The sequence below is a fragment of the Mobula hypostoma genome, chromosome X1 (assembly GCF_963921235.1).
Source record: "Mobula hypostoma chromosome X1, sMobHyp1.1, whole genome shotgun sequence".
NCBI lineage: Eukaryota > Metazoa > Chordata > Chondrichthyes > Myliobatiformes > Myliobatidae > Mobula > Mobula hypostoma.
In genome coordinates, this window is record NC_086128.1 from 26,848,815 (window position 1) to 26,870,225 (window position 21,411).

At 50.7% G+C, this 21,411-nt stretch overlaps 2 protein-coding genes across 5 annotated transcripts in view; one reads left to right on the forward strand and one right to left on the reverse strand.

Moving 5' to 3' along the window:
* The window catches only part of ankrd52a (ankyrin repeat domain 52a), a 42,095-nt gene extending 31,714 nt beyond the window's left edge, over window positions 1-10,381 (forward strand). The window contains exons 22-28 of one of the 3 annotated variants that reach the window (XM_063037633.1): window positions 265-352; window positions 1,374-1,457; window positions 1,661-1,806; window positions 2,902-2,984; window positions 3,394-3,476; window positions 4,302-4,393; window positions 9,679-10,381. In XM_063037633.1, coding sequence (XP_062893703.1) covers window positions 265-352; window positions 1,374-1,457; window positions 1,661-1,806; window positions 2,902-2,984; window positions 3,394-3,476; window positions 4,302-4,393; window positions 9,679-9,689 — 587 coding nt within the window. In that variant the 3' untranslated portion in view covers window positions 9,690-10,381. Of the gene's footprint in view, window positions 1-264; window positions 353-1,373; window positions 1,458-1,660; window positions 1,807-2,901; window positions 2,985-3,393; window positions 3,477-4,301; window positions 4,394-7,553; window positions 9,051-9,678 lie in introns of those variants that run through there. The other 2 variants (XM_063037631.1, XM_063037632.1) reach the window with 2 other exon arrangements.
* Window positions 10,382-11,105: 724 nt separating this feature from the next.
* LOC134340422 (zinc finger protein 513-like) lies at window positions 11,106-20,741 on the reverse strand. 2 transcript variants are annotated; one of them, XM_063037636.1, is made up of 5 exons: window positions 20,664-20,741; window positions 18,519-19,577; window positions 13,461-13,559; window positions 12,504-13,127; window positions 11,106-11,545 (listed from the first exon to the last, which is right to left on the reverse strand). In XM_063037636.1, exons 2-5 carry the CDS (start codon window positions 19,432-19,434, stop codon window positions 11,286-11,288), a joined length of 1,899 nt encoding a protein of 632 aa, XP_062893706.1. In that variant the 5' UTR covers window positions 19,435-19,577; window positions 20,664-20,741; the 3' UTR covers window positions 11,106-11,285. The 2 variants fall into 2 exon arrangements, with proteins under 2 accessions (XP_062893706.1, XP_062893704.1); XM_063037634.1 differs by lacking the exon at window positions 20,664-20,741 and having other exon boundaries at window positions 18,519-20,311.
* Between the last annotated feature and the right edge of the window lie 670 nt (window positions 20,742-21,411).

A 21,411-nucleotide genomic window follows, 5' to 3' on the forward strand; every position in this document is an offset into this window, starting at 1 on the left:
CCCCCCCACCTCCCTCCTACCCTTCTCCCCCCGCCTCCCTCCTACCCTTCTCCCCCCCGCCTCCCTCCTACCCTTCTCCCCCCCGCCTCCCCCCTACCCTTCTCCCCCCGCCTCCCCCCTACCCTTCTCCCCTCTGTCTCCCCTCTACCCTTCTCCCCACCCCCCAGCCTCCACAGATCCATTATATTCCCATGGGATTACAGTGGTTACCCACCCCTTCACCGGTCGAATCACTTTCTTTCCCCATCCTGCCCTGTGCTACAGGTCATGAAGATTGCTTGGAAGTACTACTTGAACACGAAATGCTGTCTAACCTCGGGGGAGAGCCTTTCACTGTGTTGCACTGTGCTGTGTAAGTACTCAGTCCCGGTTCGCCTGATTCCTGGTGCCTGGAGCTGTCCCCTCAGTATCCATGTTTGTTCTGGGACAGGCACTCCCAGTCATCATCCAGACCTCAGGGTTCCTCATTCATTCCAGCCAGCTCATCCCTTCTGTTGGGGCGAATCGATTTTTGTCTCTCAACTGCACATTATTCCATCAGTGCTATGGGAGTACGTCAAGAAGCAGAGAACAGCCACTTGTTCCCTCTGTCCTGTCGCAACATACATTATGATACTGGCTGATACCCCCATTGCCTCTTCCATCCCACTTCTTCACAGTCCACAGTTCCTCTGATTGCTAAACATTTATCTCTCTCGTCTTTCATCCCCTCCACCACTCACAGGACTTGGGGGTGTCGTGGGAATTCCAGAGATTCTCCTCCCTCTGAGAAAAGTCCTTTAACTCAGTTACAGGGTTGGGGGTAGTTACTTCACACTGTGTCCCCTCATCAGAGACTCTTCACCTGGTGAAAACATCTCCACGTTCCCCTGTCCTAACCCTCAGGGTCTGAGATGTTTGAGTCAGATTACCCCTCTTTCCTCTACACTCCAAACGAATGCAGGTATAATTTCTTGAGCTACACACAAAAAGTTGGAGGAACTTAGCAGGTCAGGTAACATCACGGAGGGAAATGGACATGTCAAGCCAAGACCTAGCATTTGCAGTCTGTGTCCCCATCTTGATTTCTTGAGCCACTGGTGAATTCTTCTACCAAGGTTCAGCCTGGTGACTCTCCTCTGCTTGCGTCCACTGCCCACATAAATACGGGGACTGAAACAGTGCCCAATACTGCACTGGGACCTGGGTGGGAATAACTGGCAGACTCTCTCCCTGCCAGCCTGCATGCTTGTCCCACTCTCCAAAATTGAGGGCCTATGTGTTTGTGACTCCCAGCTTTCTCAACGAGCTGCCAGGAAGGGCGACCCTGGGGTAGTCAGGTTCCGTCTCTGAGTTCGTCCCCACCCTCACTGTCTCCTCCTCCCCTCCTCCAGAATTAATGGACACGACAGGACTGCTGAGATGCTGATTGACGTTCTGGGTGCCAAGATTGTGAACAGCCAAGATGCCAAAGGAAGGTAAACAAAGATAATGGTTCTCTGGGGAGTGATGGGGGGAGCACCCACAAGGGCAATGAGGAAGGAGTGCTAAGTGGTGGGAGGGGAGGGGTGGAACAGCACTGTGGGAGGGGTGGGTGGGGGAGTTTGCTACGCGGAGCAAGTAAGGTGGTGTGTAAGTATCATGAGCCAACACTATCCACTAACTCTCTGTCCCTCCACAGAACCCCTCTGCATGCGGCCGCCTTCTCCAACCGGTTGCACTGCCTGCTACTGCTGCTCAGCCATGGGGCCCAGGTGAACGCTGTTGATCAGGCCGGGCGCACGCCGCTGATGTTCGCAGCCCAGAATGGTCACTGCAAGATTGTAGGTGAGTGGGGTGGTGACTGGGTGGGTGGTATGAAGGTGACAGTGGGGATGGGGTGTTATGGTAGTGGATGGGACAGTGAGAGTGAAGATGGAGATGAGATGGGGGGGTGGGAAGCATGTGTAGAGGTGGGTTAGGATGAGGATTGATTGTAGAGGAGTTTGAGGGTGAGAACGGGGGTGGTATAGGAGAGTGAGGGTCAGGATAGGGTGTGACTGGTGTACAGGTGAAGGTCAGAATGGGATGTTATGCTGGTGATGTGGGTGGAGATGTCGGGGTCTGCATTAAGGGCGGGGAGGTACTGTCACAGACTGTTCTGGAGACATGGGAATGTTGGTGGGGAGCATATGTGGATGGGTTCTTGGCTTCTTCCTTACACATAGTAGATGTGGACTGTATAGACTAACTCCATCGGGTCAAGTGGGGAGTGTTCCATCACACTCCTGACCTGAGGACAGTGAAGAGGTAATGGGTGGATATGGAGTACATGGACTAACTCCACCCAGGCAAGTAGGGAGTGTTCCATCACACTCCTGATCTGTAGGAGAGGGAGAAACTAATGGGTGTCACGTGGTGAATCACTCACCACATGATCCCCAGCTCCTGACAGGGATTTAAAAGGCTGGTCCTGTTCAATAGTCGGCTAGTGGTGTAGTGGCATCCACACCGGACTTCGAGACAACTGGTCCCAGGTTCTAATCTAGCCAGCTCCTCGCACACTTTCCATCCATGCTGGGTTGAACATTGAGCTAGCAACCGGCCTCCTTTTAAAAAAAAAAAAGATAAATGCTAAAGAAATGGCAAAATTGCCACCCAATGTGCCTCAAGGTGCAAAGAAGAACAACAAATCCTCTTCAATGGTCAGTGGTGATACCGAAGCAGTCAATGGTGGGGAACACATCTGTGGGAGCTCCATTCAATATTGTGGATGAGATTTCTACAGGGACACTGTTTACTAACAGACTGCTATGTGGATGGTGTGTTCGGTGAGTTGGCCACAGACCAGTATTTGTGGGTGGATTGGGGTGTATGGATGATGTGAAATATGATGAGGACACAGGCTTTGATTTTAATCAAACTTTTCTGTGTCTTTTACAGAGATCCTGCTTCAGAGAGCTGGTGCGGACTTGACGTTGCATGATGTCAACAAGAACACAGCTCTTCACCTGGCCTGCAGCAAGGTGGGGTGAGGGTGAGGCTGAGAGAGTGGGGGCTGGGAGCTCTGCAAGTCTTGGCTGCTCTGAGGGGAAGTGGGAGTAAGGGTGGATCGGAAGTAATGGTGAGTGGGTGGGTAATCCTGACTGCTACTATAACACAAGACCCCAGCAGACACAGACACAGACAATCAGGTGGTGGATAGGGGTGGCTGAGGTTTAGGTCAGGAAGTCATGTCCTTGGATAGGATGAGCGAAGGGATGGTAACCAGGGTGGACAGGGAGGTAACAGGAAGGGAGGAAGACTCTGTGAATTGGCTGTTTGTGGACCAGGGACCCAAGTATTAGGAGTTGGAGGAATCCTCAGCAGAATGAACCTGGAACTCTTAGGGGAGGGAGGGAATGTAACAGTGATTCTCTGTTCCTCTTCTCACAGGGCCATGAAATGTGTGCCTTGTTAATTCTTGGGCAGATCTGTGACACTGGTCTCATTAATGCAACCAACAGTACCCTTCAGATGTAAGTACAGGCTCTTCCCTGGCTCCCATTCACTTCTCCCTTCCGCAGTTCCCCTTTCTCCCCACTCACTACCCCACAATCTTTCCCTCCCACTCTACCTGTGTGATCCCCAACCCATTTCCCCCTCTGATTTCTGTTCTCCCACCCCGATTTTTGCCCTCCCCAAAGGTGTGTCCCCCTCTTTTGAGGGAGACAGCTCCCTCCTTTTTACTCCCTACAACCCCTCTTGATTTGGACTTCCCTCAGGCTCCTCGCTCAATGGACTCCCCCACCCCCCAAATCTCCCCCTGGAGCCATAACCTTCCCACATCTCACTGACTCTCCATCTCTGGTGACCAGAATTGGGCATGGTGCTCTAGTCTGGTGCTGGGACTGGCTCCACCACCCCCTCCCTCTCTCTTTTCCAGCTCATCCCCGTCCTGCCCCCTTGTCCCCGCCCCGCCCCCTTGTCCCCGCCCCAACACTACTCTGAGGTTAAAGCCCCCTTGACTTGTTGGCAGACGACCACGGGATCCCCCATCCCTGACTTAAAGCCATCCTTCACCTCTCACTCCCCCACCCCTTGACAGAGGACCCATTCCCCCAACAGGACTCATTCCTTACCCCCTCTCCTCTGGGTTAAAGTCCCCTTCACCTCTTGGCCACTATCCCAATGACAAATGACAGTGGATCACACATCTCTGCTTCCCACAACCCCCCCCCCACTTTGTTAGAGCCACCCGTCACCTCTTGCTCTCCGTCTTATTGGCAGCAACAGTGGGTCTTACAAATCACCATCTCCCCTTACCGCCACCCTTCACCTTTCACCACCTCTCCCATTGACAGGCCTCTCCACATCGCAGCTCGGAACGGGATGTCCTCTGTGGTCCAAGCCCTCCTCAACCGAGGGGCAACTGTGCTGGCTGTGGATGGGGAGGGTGAGTGCTGCCTTGGGGTGGGGGGGGCGGTTTGAGTGCGGGGGTGGGGGACCTCTGGATCTCTCCCCTTGGGAGCTCATTTCATTCAGGGAACTGTACGTTCAAAGGCGTTGAGGGACACATTGGGGGCGGGTGGTGGGGAAGATCGGGGGGTGCGGCGGATGCATGCAGACAACTGGGGCTGAGGGAGAAGAATGGGCAAGCAGGAACAAGGAGCTGAATGGCCTCCAGCCAAGTTCCCCTGGATCCCATGCCTCCTGACTTTCTGAATGAGGCTACCATGGGGAACTTATCTATGCCTTACTGAAATCCATATACACTGCATTCACTTCATCAATGTGCTTTGTCACTTCCGCAAAGAATTCAGTCAGGCTCATGAGGCATGACCTGCCCTCACAAAGCCATGTTGACTATCCCTAATCAGACTCTGCTCTTCCAAATATTCATAAATCCTGTTTCTTAACAATCTTCTCACCACTGAAGTAAGATTCACTTAGTTTATAATTCCCAGGATTATCCCCATTACCTTTCCTGAGCAAAGGAACAAATTTTTCCATCCTTCAATCTTCTGATACTATTGTAGCCAGTGAGAACACAAAGATCATTGTCAACGCCCCAGCAGTCTCTTCCCTTATGTCATGTAGTAACCTGGGGAATATCCTGTCTGGTCCCGGGGACTTACCTATTCTAATGTTTATCAGAAACTCCCAACACATCCTTTTTCTTAACATCACCGTGCTCCAGCACGTTAGCAAGTTCTATGCCTATCTCACTTTTGTCTAAGTCCCTCTCACTGGTGAGTACTGAGGCAAAGTATTCATTAAGGACCTTCCCATCTCTGACTATAGGCACTCATTTATCCCCAGTCGGTCCTGCCCTCACTCTAGTCATCCTCCTGTTCTTCGCATACATGTAGAACGCTTCAGGATTTTCCTTAACCCTATTTGCCAAGGCCTTCTCATGCCACCTTCTAGCTCTCCTAAGTTCCTTGAGATCCTCCCTAGCTGCCTTATTAATTCTCAGGAGCCCTGTCAGACTTTGGCTTCACGAACCTTCTGCCACCTTTGTCCTCTTGACTAGATGTTCCACATCTCTTGTCAACCATAGTTCCTTCACCCTACCATCCTTTGCTTGCATTAATGGAACAAACCTATTCTGAATCCCGTGCAAGTGCTCTCTAAGCAGCTTCCACTCTGCATTTCCGAATACATCTCCTTCCTATTTATCATCCCAAGTTCCTGCCTAATGCCATTGTAATTAGTCCCAATTAACTGCTTTTGCATACCTTTGGCTCCTATCCCTCTCCAAGGTTATGGTAAAGGTCAGGGAGTTGGGGTCACTGTCTCCGATACGCTTACCAACCAAGAGATCTGATACCTGACCTGATTAATTGCCAGCACCAGATCCGGAATGGCCTCTCCTCTGATTGGCCTTTCTACATATTGCGTCAGGAATCCTTCCTGCATACACCTAATAAATTCTGTCCCATCTAAACCTTTTGCACTAAGGAAGTACCAACCAATATTAGGGAAGTTGAAATCACCCATGGCAACAACCATTATTTTACACTTTTCCAAAATCTGCCTCGTGATCTGTTCTCTGTTGCCATGGGGTCGGGTTGGGGGGTGGTCAATGGAATACTCCCAAATAGAAGTGATTGCTCCTTTCCTGTTTCTGACTTCCACCCACTATCCCTGATTAGCAATGTCACTGCCCCACCTCTTTTATCTCCTTCCTTGTCCCTACTGAAACACAAATCTGGAATGTTCAGCAGACATTCTTGCCCTTGTGACAGCTGAGCGTCAGTAATGGCAGCGACATCATAGTCCTATACTATAAGTTCATCACCTTTGTTCCTGGTATATCTTGCATTAACATAGAGACATTTCAACGCATCCAACTAACTGCAATGATGCCAAATCCACGCCCATCCTTCCTCAGTGTCTCTACATACTGCTCCGTTCTCTAACCTATCGCTCTGGTTCCCATCCAACTGCCAAACTAGTATAAACCCTCCCCAACAGCTCTAGTAAATCTGCTCAGAACTTTTGGTGTAACCGGTCTCTCTTTACAGGTCATATCTTCCCAAGAAGATATCCCAACGATCCATATATCAGAAACCCTGCTCCCTGCATCAATTCTTCAGCCACACATTCATCTGCCAAATCATCCTTTTCTTACCCTACCTGGCGTATGCGCAAGCAGCAATCTAGAGATTACTAACATGGAGGTCCTGCTTTTCAGCTCCCTACCTAGCTCTGTATATTCTCTCTTCAGGACCTCATCCCTTTTCCTGCGTCTGTCATTGCTACCAGTATGTTCCACGACTTCTGGCTGCTCACCCTCCCCCTTAAGAGTGCTGTGGACGCAATCCAAGACAACCTGGCACCTGGGAGGCAACTTACCGTCTTGGTGTCTTGTTCATGTCCTGTTTCCCTCAACATTGAATCCCCTATCAGTACTACACTCCTCTACTACCCCTTTCCCTTCGGAGCGAGAGATGCACTTGGTGTCAGAGAACTGGCTGCTGTGGCTTTCCCCTGGTAGGTCATTGCATCCCCCCCCCAACAGTACCCAAAGTGATATACTTGTTATTGAAGGGAATAGCCACAGGGGTACTCTGCACTGATCCCCTTCTCCCTCTTGACAAGTCACCCAGCTGCCTCCTGCAACTTGAGTGTTGCTCCCTATAACTCCTGTTTATCAACCCTTTATTCTCTTGAATGATCCGCAAATCATTCCATAATGTGGTCTGTTAGGAGCTGCAGCCAGATGCACCTCTTGAAGATATAGTCATCAGGGACCCTGACTTCCCACATCTTGCAAGAGGAACACACCACTACCCTGACTGTTATTCCCATTGCTCTAACTATGCAATAAGTACATGAAAAAGAATTTATCAGTTGATCAACAAGACTGTTTCCTGCTCTCGTTCCTCTTGTTGGGACATGGGCAGGGGCTGCAGTCCCTGGGAGAAACCCATGGGGTCACAGGGAGAGCTGGCACAGTCATGATGGGCTGAATGTCAGTCACAGAGTCTGATGGTATCTGCGCTAGACCCAGTGTGACCTTGTCTTTGTGTTTCCTCCCTTCTCTCCCTCCTCCCCCTCTCCCCTGTTCTCTCTCGTTCTCTCTCCTCTCCCCCACCCCCAAACCCCAGGACACACTCCTGCTCTGGCCTGTGCCCCCAACAAAGACGTGGCCGACTGCCTGGCACTGATCCTGGCCACCATGAAGCCTTTCCCCTCCAAGGACAGCGTCAGCTCATTGGGCCTGAACCTGTTGAAGAACTGTGGCATTCTGGCCAAAGCTGTGTCCTGTGACCAAGTCAGCGGCTTTGGGGCCAGTCCACTGGGCCTGGACTCTTGTTACCCTGAGTGATGGGGTGGGAGGGGGGAGGGGAGCAGAGGCGATGGCAGGGGCAGTAACTCCATGCACTGAGGCCCTTGTTTTAACTATTCAGGAGTTTACAGAGCAGGTTCCCTTGCCCAGCGTCACCCAATTCCCCTTGCCACCCATGGCCACATGCTCCCCTTGCCGCCTGACCCCCACCACCTCCACCACCATCCTTCCTATCGACCACCTCAGCACAGGTCTGTGTGAAGCAGATGAAGCCCACGGACATTTCAACAGGCAGGGAACAAAGCTGTACTAAAGTGTGTGCATGTGTGTGTATGTGTGTCCTGACGTTACCCACAGACTGTCTTCGTGTGTTCTGAAACTGACACCAAAGAGTGTGTGTGTGAGCGAGTGTGTATGCACTGCTGTCCGCTCCATTAGCCCTCTCCGCTCCTCCCATCTCTGCTCCAGAGTTTGGGGGTAGACGGAGGGCCCTCCAGGGTGTGGGGCATAAGAGGAATTTTGGAGAGGATGGGGGCATCAGGGGTGAAGGGGTTTTAGAGGGTGTCAGAGGTACGTCCAGGAGGGAATAAAAGGGGTGTTGGAGGTGTTACTTACCTGGGGTCACTGAATGATTGAATGTCCCCTCCCACCAGCCCCCGGACTTTGAATGATAACCCCCCCCATCCATTTCTGCACCATAACCCTCACTGATCCACACTCTCAGTGTTGGTCCTGGGATCCCTGACTGAACCCTGCCTGTGACCTCCTCGGGCTTTGAATGACCTATGAAGGTGAACATAGTACCCTCCCCTCAGTTGACCAAACCACCCCCCCCCCGCCCCGTCCAAGCACTTGCTTCATTGACGAGCACTTTTTCTTCCTGGGTGGGGGGCTGGGGAACAGTGGAAGCTTGAGACACTGCCACTGTACACAGTGGATAATGCAAAGACAGGCACACCCTGATGCGTTGCCCAAATATAATTACTGACCTGAGCCATAATGTCTGTAGACATAACATCGCATGTACTGTATGGTGAGGATGGGTTGTTGTGTGTCAGTGAAAATGCAACGTGTATCTGTGTGAGACTCTCACTTGCTGTTTTGTTGCAGTGTGTTTGTAAATTAAACCTGGTGTTACACTTCAGTGAAGGATGTGTGAGTGAGAGAGCACAGTGAGGGGTGTGTGAGAGAGGGCGATTGTGAATTAGAGGTGTTAAATTTCAGTGTGTGTGAGGGGAGAGCAGCTGTGAATTACACCTGCTATATTCCACTATGTATGTGTATGTGTGTGTGTGAGAGAGAGAGGGAGACGGGGGGGTGGGGGTGAAGAGAGGAGAGATGCAAGTGAAAGTTTTTTTTGGGATATGACTATAGTTAACATTATACTGAAGGATTATCGAGAGTTACATCTGGTGTAGATGTTGCGTTCAAGGTGTATGTGTCAGGTAGAGGGAGAAGCAGCAGAGATTGTGTGAGGACGAAAGATTGAGACAGTGAGTGTGAATGACTGTGAGTGATAGTGTTTGCTCTGATGTACTTTGATCTGCCGAGGTTTCACTGCACATGAACCTCCTCACGCCTAGCACTAACCCACTGCATGTGCTGCCCACTTCTCCATGTGCGGTCAGTTGCTGGCATGCAGTGTGGTGCCAGCGGGTGGAGTGTACTTCTGAGCTAACACGCTGCCAGTATTGATGTGACCACTTGTGTGTGTGTGTGTGTGTGTGTAGCAACAGCTCAACAAGTTTGCAATATGCCCAGTTATGGTACTGGGGATTTTTTTTTTTTTTACTCAGTGCATGTGGCTGGCTATATGTATAAGTATACTGATTTTATTTTTTGAATGGAGGGTCCTGAAGAATTTCTGTGCTGGGTTTAGACACTTGAAAACTACCCCACTGCTCCTCTGAGCATTTTTTAACAGTTTGTTTCCTGTCGGGTAGGTCTTCAGTGACCCCAGCAGGACAGTGATACAAACCAAAAGGTGCTGACTCGCGTGGCAGAGGCGAATCCAAATGCTGAAAGAAACACTTCGTATTTTTTAAGTTTAGTGGTCATGTTGTTTAAGCTGTGTAAGTGTGAGGGTGTGCCAGAGAGGATGCTTGCGCCTGCGTGTGTGTGCATTATTAAGTATATGTCAACGAGTTCACAATAGGGACCTGATCGCAGGCAGTTAAGATTAAGAGAATACCGTTTAATATAATGTGATATAAACAAATCATGTCACGTTGGGAATATATTAGGTTGGCTGTATTATAATATAGTGGACAGAGCAAAACATTATACTTGACCCACTAATGCTGCACGTCCAAGAAGGATAATTAAACCACAAGCCATTTATCAGTGATTGATAAATTCAATGCGTGAGCACTTTGTTTTGTTGAGCCCCACTCCCCCAGGTTAGACCTCAGATCCCGAGCTACTGATCATGAACAGTCCTCCATCTCATCTCTCACACACTTAACCTCAACGAGTAGAGACCAGGAACCATAACCGCTTCAGAAGAGGAGGAGAAAAAAAAAAACAAAATTAAATAATTAAAAAGGCATTGAGACGATATATTTTTTACAATTATATGTTACGGTCATTGAGTCCTGTAATTCCTATTGTGGCTTTCAATCAATTAAGTATAATTAAAAATTAAAATATGCTATAGCTTAAAAACAATGTTTTATTTGATGCTTTTTTGAGTAAAGGGCAGCAGGGGAATGGATGGTGGATATTTGTCTCATGACAAGCTCAGAGGTGACAGTGGATGGAGGAGGGGGGTGGATTTGGTGACACAGGCTGGGAGGTGATGGGTGGAGGGAGGAATGTATATGGGAGGGTGCTAGACACCCAGGAGAAACGCAGGTGGTCACAGGCAGAAAGAACATGCAGGCTGCGCACACAGACAGCGCCAGAGGTTGGGAATGAACCTGGGTCTCTGGGACTGGGAGGCAGCAGTTCTACAAATTTCTCAAATTACTCTGAAATCTCAAAAGATGTAGGTTGGCTGGTTAACTGGCAGTGGGGTAATATTGTTGGTGAGGAGAACTGAATGGGTTAGTGTGGTATGGCAAATGTAAAGTGGTTGGTGCCAAGATAGTGGGCCTGTTTCATCCAACACTCTACACCCGCCAAGATTTCCATCTAAACTTGATCAGTTAATGGCTGTCCCTGGGCCAGGCTGGTGGTGGGTGGACACTGAGAAGGGTGGATGAAATTCACATCTCTGGCATCGACACTGTGTCAGAACTTGTCTCATCAGCAGCCAACATTTTATTTCAATTATTTTATTTCAATCCTTGGTACATTAAATGTACAGTGCACCTCGGCAGAGAAAGGTGAGGTGCACTGGTCCACCTCACTCCCCTCCAAGATCAAAGCCCACCACCCTGTCCACACCCCCAACTCCCCAATAAACAGTCTGTATACAAAAAAATAAGGAACTCCCCATTTGTAATCTCCACCCATTGTTGCGCTGTGCCCAGTTCTCTTGGGTGTGAGTGAGGGAGCTGAGGAGAGAGTGAGATCCCAGCCCCAGCGCTCGAGAGGGCGGTGCTGGAGGTCATGTTGGCGCCTGGTTTTTGGCCAGCTTCAACTGTCGCTGCAGCAATTCCACCTGCAGACGCAGTTTGTGCTCCTGCAGGGCAAGGACACCTCGCTGCACTTCCCACTTCTCCCGCTCCAGCGCCAGCCGCTCCTTTTCCAGTGCCAGCCGTTCACGTTCCAACCAGTTGCCAGGATTCAGGGCTCCAGGCATGGAGCAGGTCTGCTGGGACTCCTGGCTCATCACCTGCCGTGGCTCCAACAAAGGGGGACTGCAGGCTGCGGGCGGAAAAGGAAAGGGTTAGCGTGAGGGCAGGGTCCCAAAATGGGGAGGGGTGGATAGGGTGGAGTGCAAATCGAGAGGAGCAGGATCAGTGTGGTAAAGGTCTGGGAGATCATAGACTGAATGGAAAATGTCAGGAAGGTAACGAGAAAGGTTGTGGCAGATATGGAAGGAACGGAGGCCCGAAATAGACTAAAGAAAGAGACTCTTGAGAAGGGTACAGAGTGATACTGGCAGGTAGGACTAGATAAACAAGGAGCACTTTGGGATGTATTGTGGGGTCCTGGAGTTAAGTGTGCCTCATTGGAGGTAGTCCTAAGGAGATTCACTGGGCTAATTTCTTGGACTTAGAGGGTTGCCCATCTGGAGGGGTTGGACAGTTTGGGTCTTTATCCTGTGGAGTGTAGAAGAACAAAGGGTGACTTTATTCAAGCATCTTGGACACCGGAGGAAACATCTCCTCTGTCATGTCTCCTTCAGTGGGAGAGTCTGGAACAAGGAGAGTCTTACAAGATTGGGGTGGGGTGGTGAGTGGAGGCCAATCACGGGAGGAGGGGGTTGATTTTAAAGAAGGAGATAAGTTTGAAAGATGGGGTGGGCGATGGAAAAGATCAGCCATAATCATGTTGAGTGATGAGATAGGATAAAAGGGCTGGGTGCCTCTATGTTAGGATGAAGAAGAAAGGGTTTACGGAGAGAGTCACAGACACAGGAAACCTATAAACTGCTGGTAATGCCACTAATGTCCCTTCCACACTGGTGGTGGGGAAGGGTTGGCACAATGCAAGGAGGCGGGGAAGGGTGTGAGAATGCCATGAGGGGTATGCTGACCCATTTGGATTTCCCGACCACTCCTTCCTTCACTCACCTGGTGGTGGAACTGGAGCGCCAGCCTACCAGGATGGGGTTTGGTGGAGAGAGGGACTCATTTGGTCCCCTGACTGACTCACTCACCTTGCTGTGGGACTGGAGAGCTGTCCTGCTGGGGGATCTGCCCAGGGACTTCTGAGCCCAGTCCTGCCTCCTGCCCCTCCCTGGCTAGGGCACGGCGGGCAGCATGCCCTGACAGGTGCCTCCTCAGCCCCTCCCGGCGGGGGCAACTGAAGCGGCAGTGGGGGCAGCGGAAGCGACGACTGGGACCCAGCCGGGATCCTCCCTCCCAGCCGAAGGGAGGTGCCGCCGACACCGGCCGCCAGTGTCGCCTCCGGCCGCCTCCAGCCCTGTAGGCAGGGCCTGGGGTCTCAGAAGCCTCCACTTCGGCCTCGGGCGCCGGGCTTCCGTCCCCATTCACGTACTCTCCAATGGTGCCGATGATGTTGTGCAGGGCCACCATGTGGTCGGGGCTGTGAGGCTCTCCTGCCCCATCCTGCTGGTCCTCCGCCTCAACGGGCTGGGGCTGGGACTTGGACCCAGGGGCATTCTCTCCCTCACCGCTGCTGCCTCCCAGCAGCTCTTGCACACAACGTAGCTCCTTGTGGCTGCGCTGGTGCTCCTGCAGGCAGTCCCAGTGCTCGCTGACGAAGGGGCACAGGCTGCACTTGAGGGGTCCTGTCTGGTTCACTTGCACCATCATATGCCCTGGGAAGAGAGGGGGCAATATTAGTGATGTCCTTCACACCCCTCCCCACACCTCTCAGTTTTGTTCACCTGACCAATCATCTACCCTAGGAAGAGAGGGTACATAATCCTCATCCACACCCCTGACATCTCCCTTCGGGTTCGCTTGCACCATCATGTAATGGAGGGAGTGAGTTACACCGCACACTGAGTCTCATATCCTCTTCCCCCCCCCACACCCCTTCTCTTCTGGTTCACATACACCAGGGAAACATCTTGATACCCCCTTTACCCATCCCCTTCCTCCCACCCCTCAACTCCCGCCTTCCCCGCTGTTCTTCCTCCACTACTCACCGTACAAGTGGGTGATCTTGTGGTTGGAGAAGTTGCTGAGTTTCGTGGTCCTGAAGTCACAGACATCACACTGGTACTCCGGTACGTAGTTCTCATCCGCTGGTGGGGGGAGGGGGAGAGAGACGTGATGGGGAGGGGTTTAGAGGGGCCCACTGAGAGCCGAACAGTCTCCACCACTCACCTACTACCCACTCATCACTAACATCACCCTCCCCAACCCACATCTGTCAATCAGCACTGCTGCATCACTTGCCCTCCTATCCTATCCCTCACTCTTCACTGTCTGATGCATCATACCCTTTGTTCAGTCCCGTCCTGCTGCTTTAAGGCATTGCTGTGTTCCATGGCATACTCTCACCTGCTGCACTTCAGTATCGGTCCCTCCCTCCCTCCCTCCCTCCCTCGTATCTGAGTGGCTGCAGAACGTTCTCGAGGGGTTGAGTGAACAGCCAGCAGTCACCGTACAAGCTGGTACAAACAACATGGGCAGAAAAAGGTCCTGCAGAATCAGTGAAGATGTTGGTGAGGCCAAATTTGGAGTATCGTGTGTTCTGGTTACCTACCTACAGGACAGATATCATAGTCATAGAGTAATATAACACAGGCCCTTCAACACAGTGCAAAACTATTATTCTACTTCGTCCCATTGACCTGCACTTGGACCAAAGCCCTCCATACTACAGCCATTCCTGTACCTAACCAAACCTACTAAATGTTGAAATGAAACCCACATCCACCACTTGTGCTGGCAGCTCCTTCCACACTCTCACCACCCTCTGAGTGAAGAAGTTTCCCCCATGTTCCCCTTTAACATTTCACCTTTCCCGCTAAATCCAAATTACTACCTCATCCAGGATGCCAAGTGGACCAACCACCCATGTGGGACCTTGTCAAAGGCCATGCTAAAGTCCATATCACTATTAATGCTGACCTTTTAACCGACTCCAAAATCAATGTCACACTTCACACAGAGCCTCTCCATTTTTCTTTCATTCATGTGTCTGCTTAAGAGTGTCTCAAATATCCCTAATGTATCTGCCTCTACCACCACCCCTGACCATACATTCCACACAAGTACCACTCTCAAATTGTTATACTGAGTGCATGGAAATCCCTGTACAGGTGTACAAAACTGAGGGGCAAACAGATTGTACAGAACTACCAATTACTCCTGGTGTCACGTGCCAGTGAGTCCAGCAACAGAAAGATAGGCCAGGTGAATGTGTGACTGAGGAGCTGGTACAGGACGCAAGGATCCAGATTCTTGGATCATTGGGATCTCTTGTGGGGTGGAGGCAATCTGTTCAAGAGGGGCAAGTTACACTTGAACCAGGTTCGAGTGAGCCCAATTTCCTAGTGCGGAAATTTACTTTTGCCACCAAGGAGAGTTCCAACTAGATTAGTAGAGGGGTAGGAATCAAAGAGACCGAAGTCTCTCTCCTATCCGATTCACCCTTCTACAGCTCTGCATGGAGCTCAATCTCCCAGCTCTTTTCCTCACCCCACTCCCTCTCCCAGTTTCACCTATCACCTTGTACTACTTCCTCCCCTCCCCTCACCTTCTTACACTGACTTATCATCAGAAAGGAGAAGAGCAGCCATTGCCTTTTTGATATGGGAACACATTAACAGCAGTGCTTAGAGGGGATATTCTGCAAGGATGTTCTAACGAGGCCATTTAGGTAGAACTTCACAATAAGAAAAGCGTCCAAGGTAGTTTTGTCACGTGGTATACAGAGGAAAGTTAAGTTCAAGTTTAATTGTCAACTGTACATGAATACCCATCAATGTAACCAAACAAAACAATGTTCCTCTGGAGGCACAGTACCAACAGGCACACACAGCACAAGGAAAATGGATAGCAGTAAACAGACAGTCACACAAAAATAATATAGAGCCAACATTCCCAAGTGACATATCCTGAAGTTGATGGAGCACGAGTGTTGTTGGCAAGAATAAACAGTTCTCAGCAGTCCACAGACGAACCTATGCACACAATCCAGTTTGTCTTCCATGGAGAGAAAATGGGAGGGCATCTCCCCTCCTGGACTGCGGCAACAGACAAGCCCAAGACCTCGCGGGGGAGTGGGACTAAATAGGAGAATGGATCAACTCATGATAAAATGACGGAGCAGACTCGTTGGGCTGAATGACCTACTTCTGCTCCTTTGTCTTATGGTCTACATCCAAGGCCACGCAGCCCCTGCGCCATCAGTCTCACCAATAAACCAGTGAACCGGAATTGCAGTGTTTTACATTACCCGTATCCAACAGAGCCTTGCGATCGCAAGAAGAATGTCCAAGACAATCACTTGGACTTAAACCGCACACTGCCTTCACACATATTCTCCCAACGCCTTTCTGTGGCAGGCAGCAACACGGTTCACACAAAATCCAGTTCCTCTGCCAATGAGCAACTCGCTGATGGGGTAAAGCTGCAGTACTTAAAGCTCTTAATGTCCAGCATTGCTTTGTGATCATAAAAAAGATGTTTAAAAAAGACTAAAACACCTTTGGTTGGCCCTGGAGTGGCTGCTGCCATCTTAACAGAAGTAGCAATACTGTACCGAACGAGGTAGGCCAAGTCATCGAAGTGGTAGCTGGGGTGTACTTTGGGTCCATTGATCACAATTCTATTAGTTTTAAAATAGTTATGGAAAAAGATAGAACAGATACATAGGCCAAAAAAATGAGGCCTTGAATCAGTCCTGAACTAGAGCAGGGCCAAATTTGAAGGCATTAAGTTCCAGCTGGGGTCAACTAGGCAATTCTATTTAAAAGCAAAAGAACAATAGGCAAGTGGGAGGATTTAAAAATGGTTATACCAAGAGTCCAGGAGCAGTATATTCCTGTCAAGGTGAAGGGTAGACATATCAAGTTCAGGGAACACTGGCTGACAACAGTCATCAAGGCTCTGGTCCAGAAAAAGAGCCTTTATGCAGTTGGACACAAATCAATCCTGAACAAATAGAAAAAGCTTAAGAGGGAAATCAGGAGGGCAAAAAGTAGGTATGAGATTGATTTGGCAGGCAAGGTTATAGATGATCCCAAGTGGTTCTCCAGTAAAAAGGCGACTAGGGAGAGACTAGGTCTTCTCAAAGACAATCAGGGCCGCAGGAGATGACCAAGATTTTTAACATCCATTTCTCTTGGTGGATCATGGATGCCAAGAAATGAGGTCTTGGATCACATACAAATTACAAACAAATTACAGCCATGAATCGCATTAAGGAGGGCAAATCCCCAAGGTTTGACCAAGTGTACCCCTGGACCTTGGGGAAGGCCAGGGAAGACATTGCAAAGGCCCTTGTAGATTGTTAGATGGTTAATGCTTCATTGTTAGCCATGGCAAAGTTCCAGAAGACTGGAGGGCAGTTAATGTTCAAGCCAGTGAGCCCGACTTCAGTTGTAAGGAATTTACTGGAGCAAATTCTGAGGGACAAGATCTACCATCACTTGGATAGTCAAGGCCTGATCAGCAATAGTTAGCATGGTTTTGTATATGGAAGGTCACATTTGACAAATCTTTTGGAGTTTTTTGAATTCAGAATTGGCTCAATGATAATAAGCAGAGGGTAATGGTTGAAGGTTGATTTTCTGACTGGAGGCCTATAACAAATGGGGTGGCCCAGGGGTCAGTGTTGGGATCTCGGTTATTCATTATTTATGTAAATGATTTGGATATGAATGTTCATGGCACAATTAGCAAGTTTGCTGATGATACTAAATTAGCTTGTTGATTGTTAAGCAGGTTACAGTGAATTACAAAGAGATCTTGGAGTGAGGAATGGAAAATAGATTAAGTGTAGCGTGATGCATTTTGGACAGTTAAACAGGGTGGGACTTGCTCAGTGAATGTCAGGGCACTGCTGAGTGTGGTGGAACAGGGTCATAGGAGTACAAGTGCAGACTGCTGAAAGTGGCCGTGAAGAAGGCATGCTGTCCTTCATCAGTCAAGGCATGGAGATTTGGAGTAGGGACACTATGGTCTCTCTTTTTCCTTATTGCACAGTTAGAGCAATGGGAATGACAGGCATGGCAGTTTGTGGGAAATCAAGGAGATCTTCAGTGTCCCTGAATGAAATGCATCTGGCCAAAGCTACCCCAGGAGCATTCAGAAGGTTGAGCGGTTGACAGAAGTTACTAGGAGACAGTCACACCTTTGCGGGAGGCATGTAGCCAGGTGACTATCAGGAGAGGGCAGTCACAGCAGGGTACCCCTGCTGCCATTCCACTCAATAACAAGGATATTGTTTTGGATACTGTTGGATGGGACAACAGTATTCCTTTCCAGAGGTGCTACCTAACTTGCTGAGTTCCTCCAGTATTTTGTGTGTGCTGCTCTGGATTTCCAACATCTGCAGAATCTCTTGTTTAAAAAGGAAAGGTCAAGAGAGCTAGGGCTTTTCTCTTTGGAGGAAAAGGGGACGAGAGGTGACTTGCTAGAGGTATATTTGATGATAAGGGACATAGATTGAGTGGACAGCCAGCACCTTTATACCAGGCCAGCAAAGGCCAATACTAGAGGACATCTGTTTAAGGAGAGTGGAGAAAAGTATAGGGGAGATGTCAGAGGTAGTTATATTTTCTTTAAATCTATTCAGTGGCAAGTGGGAATGGTGGTAGAGGCAAACATAATAGGCTGATATAATTTAAGAAACTCTTGGCTAGACACATGGATGCAAGAGAAAGAGATCTATGGGCTCTGTAGGAGATTGATGGTTGACTAGGTTTATGTAGGTTGGCACATCGTGCACTGAAGGGCCTGTATTCTGCTGGCATACTGAACAGTTCAGGTCTATGTGCTATAAGAGAGGACAACGAGTAACTGAAATAAGCTGCCAGAGGAAGTGGTCAAAGCGGGTACAACTGCAACATTTTAAAGAGGCATTTGGACAGGTAAGTGGGGGTGGAGGAGGAAGGGCTTGGAGGGTTATGAGCCAAATGCAGGCAACCAGGACTAGCAGGGAGAATGCTGTACCAGTTGGGCGGAAGGGCCTGTTTCTGTGATGTATTACTGTTACCACTGCCTCCCTCCGTCTGTCCCCAGTCACTCACCGTTGTGCAGTGTGACGGCATGTCGTCTCAGGGCGTTGCTGTAGGCTGTGGCGTATTCGCACCAGCCGCACTTCAGTAGCAGCCCCTTGCCATCAACACCCTTCTTCAGGTGGGTCAGCTTGTGCCGCTTCAGGTTCTCCTTGCGGGCGCAGGCGAATCCACACTGATCGCACTGGAAGGACTTGTTCCCAGTGTGCAGGGCGATGTGCTTGACCAGAGAGTGGCGGTACTTGGTTTTCCAGCCACACGTCTTGCACATGTAAATGCGGCCGCCGGTGGAGCCCAGCGCCCCGGGGTGCACCAGCTTATGCTGCCGCCAGGAGCTGATCTTGTTGGTGCTGTAACTGCAGCGGCCGCACTGGATGATGTCGCTGCCTTCCCGCAGGTGCTCCTCCCTCTCGTGCACCCGCAGCTCCTGCTTGCCCCGCGCCACGAACGGGCACAGGTCGCAGCGGAACTGCTTCGCCTGCCAGCGTTGGCGGGGCTGGGGGCAGGAGGTTGTGGAGGAAGACGAGGAGGAGGACGAGGACGAGGAGGAGGGAAGGGGCAGAGGAGGAGGCGGCAGTGCCACCCGGGAGCCTGGCGATGAGCCCCCCCCACCGTTCTGGTCAGCCTCCCCCTCTGCACCCCCCACCACGACTAGCTGGAGTCCCAGCTCGTTGGTTGGCTCAGCGGGAGGGGGGGGAGGTGGGTAGGAGGGAGAGGGAGAGGTCTCCCAACCATAGTCAGCAGGCTCCGGGGGCTCCTCTGTGGGCCACCAGTTTGGCGGTGCAGATTCCTGCTTGACAGGGAGGGGCAGGGGAAGTTGAGTGGGCTCACCCTGGTACAGGTTGTGGGTGAGCTGGTGCTGATCCAGCTCCTGCTGGCTGTGGGCGGCAAAGGGGCACAGGGTGCAGGTCAAGGGCTTGGTCTCCATTGGTGGGGGAGGGGGGGAGGGTTCGAGGAGGGCCACCCCCGCCCCTCCCCACTAGCGGGGGGAGCCCCAGAGGGAGGCCCTGATCCTGGCCATCTTCCCAGCAGACATCCTCCTGCACTAAATCTGTCCGGGCTGGAGGTGGGCTGTGGAGAGAGAGAGAGAGAGAGAAAGAGGGGTGGAGTGAGAGACAGTACAGCATGTTTCCAACAGGGTGGTGATAGACTGCACAATAAGATAGAAAGGGGGGGAATGGCACAAGACCCCACCATGGGTGGAGTGTGAGACTGCGCAGCAAGATCCCACGGGGATGTGAGGTACACCGCAGAACAAGATCCCATCAGATCAGAGGGGAAAGGGTGTGGGTGAGAGAGAACATTGTGTGGGGGCCCACCAGGAGGTGGAGAAGGGTGAAGATCACTACACAGGAAGATCCCACTGGTGCAAGGGTGTGAGGTGAGGGACACTGTGCAGGAAGGTGCATGCACCACCTTAGCACTGGAGCAGGCCCTTTACCCTTTGTGTCCCTCAGCTCTTGTTCCCTCCACCTCACCTATCCTATACCTGCTCTGGCCCTCTATTTATCTGTATGCACACTCATCTCACCTCCTCTGCGCCACACCAATTCCCCCCACTATATATCCGTACCTCACATTCCTTCCTCACCCCAAATGCACTCACACACCACCCCCATCCCTGTCCTTGTGGACATACATACACACACACCCACCTCAACCCATGACCCGTACCCTCACCATCTATCTGTTCCCCACATCCTTCTAACAGACAAACACACTCCTCTACCTCCGTTCCTGCCCCAATGCCCGCGCACACCTCAGCACCACACAAGTCCTTCACCGTCTACCTGTTCCCCTCCTCCATCTCTCTTCCTCACCATAAATGCATATATCCTCACATAACCCTCCCTGCGTCCCTCCCCCATGCAACCCGCATACCCCTCCTTCTCCAGCTGCCCCTGACCAATGCACCATAGCAGCACACATTCCCCCTCACCCTGTACTGTACGCCACAGTAACTCTGCTCTCCCACCCATCTCTCACACTTCTTGTATACGACCCCCCCCCCCCCCGGTCCTGACTCCGGATCCACGATAACTCTACCTCCCACACCTCCCACACCTCCAACCGCCTCTCCCACCCCCCGGACTAGTCGCCGATCCCACGATAACTCTGCCCCCACCCCTCTACTACCCAGTTCCCCTGTATACATACCCCTCCCCCCTTCAGCACCTCGGTAACTGCCCTCCCATAAAATGCCACGGAACTGACGTACTGCTCCGTCACTAACCAATCACCGACCAGCTTTCCGGCAACCAACGGCGAGAGGCGGTGGCCAGATAAACTGACGATCAGCCAATTGCCGGCGCCAGACGGGGATTCTCTCGCCGTGACGTAGCGATCACAACCCTTCCCATTCTTGATCCTTGATCCTCTAAAATGTTCCGCATGGAATTTAAACTGGAGGTGGCGAAGGGTGGGCTTAAGAAGGAGATTTTTGAAGAAGAAAAGCTGCCTTAAATTTAATTGGGTTTGGTTGTGTGACTGTGTTAGGATTAAGATTATTCCATGCTTTAGTTGTGCGGGGGAAAAGTGAATTGCTGTACACATCTGACTTGGTAGTTAGTATTTCAAACTGAGTTGAGTGCCCTCGTCTGCTCCTAATAGGTTTGGGTTTGATGTGGGACTGGTAGTCTATGTCGAGCTGACCATTTAACATTTTGTAAAAACAGGTCAGGCGGTGTGCTTCACGTCTATCTTGGAGAGAGTTCCACTTCATTAATGAATTTAAAAGTTGGGTAACACTCGCTTCTCTCTCATAGGTATTTGTGACAAATCCGGCTGCCTGCCTTTGGACTTGCTTGATGGAAGTAGTGTTTTTGTTTGTGTATGGGTCCCATGCAGCAACTGCATATTCCAAATGTGGCCTAACAATGGTGAGGTACAACTTCTCCCTAACTGA

Coding starts and splice junctions, on each gene's coding strand:
- LOC134340422 (XM_063037636.1), bottom strand. CDS start 19,434: ATGGAGACCAAGCCCTTGACCTGCACCCTGTGCCCCTTTGCCGCCCAC. Junction 13,560..18,518: donor TGCCGTCACACTGCACAACG/GTGAGTGACTGG, acceptor TCCCCCCACCAG/CGGATGAGAACTACGTACCG. Junction 11,546..12,503: donor CTCTCCAGTCCCACAGCAAG/GTGAGTGAGTCA, acceptor TTCCGCCCGCAG/CCTGCAGTCCCCCTTTGTTG.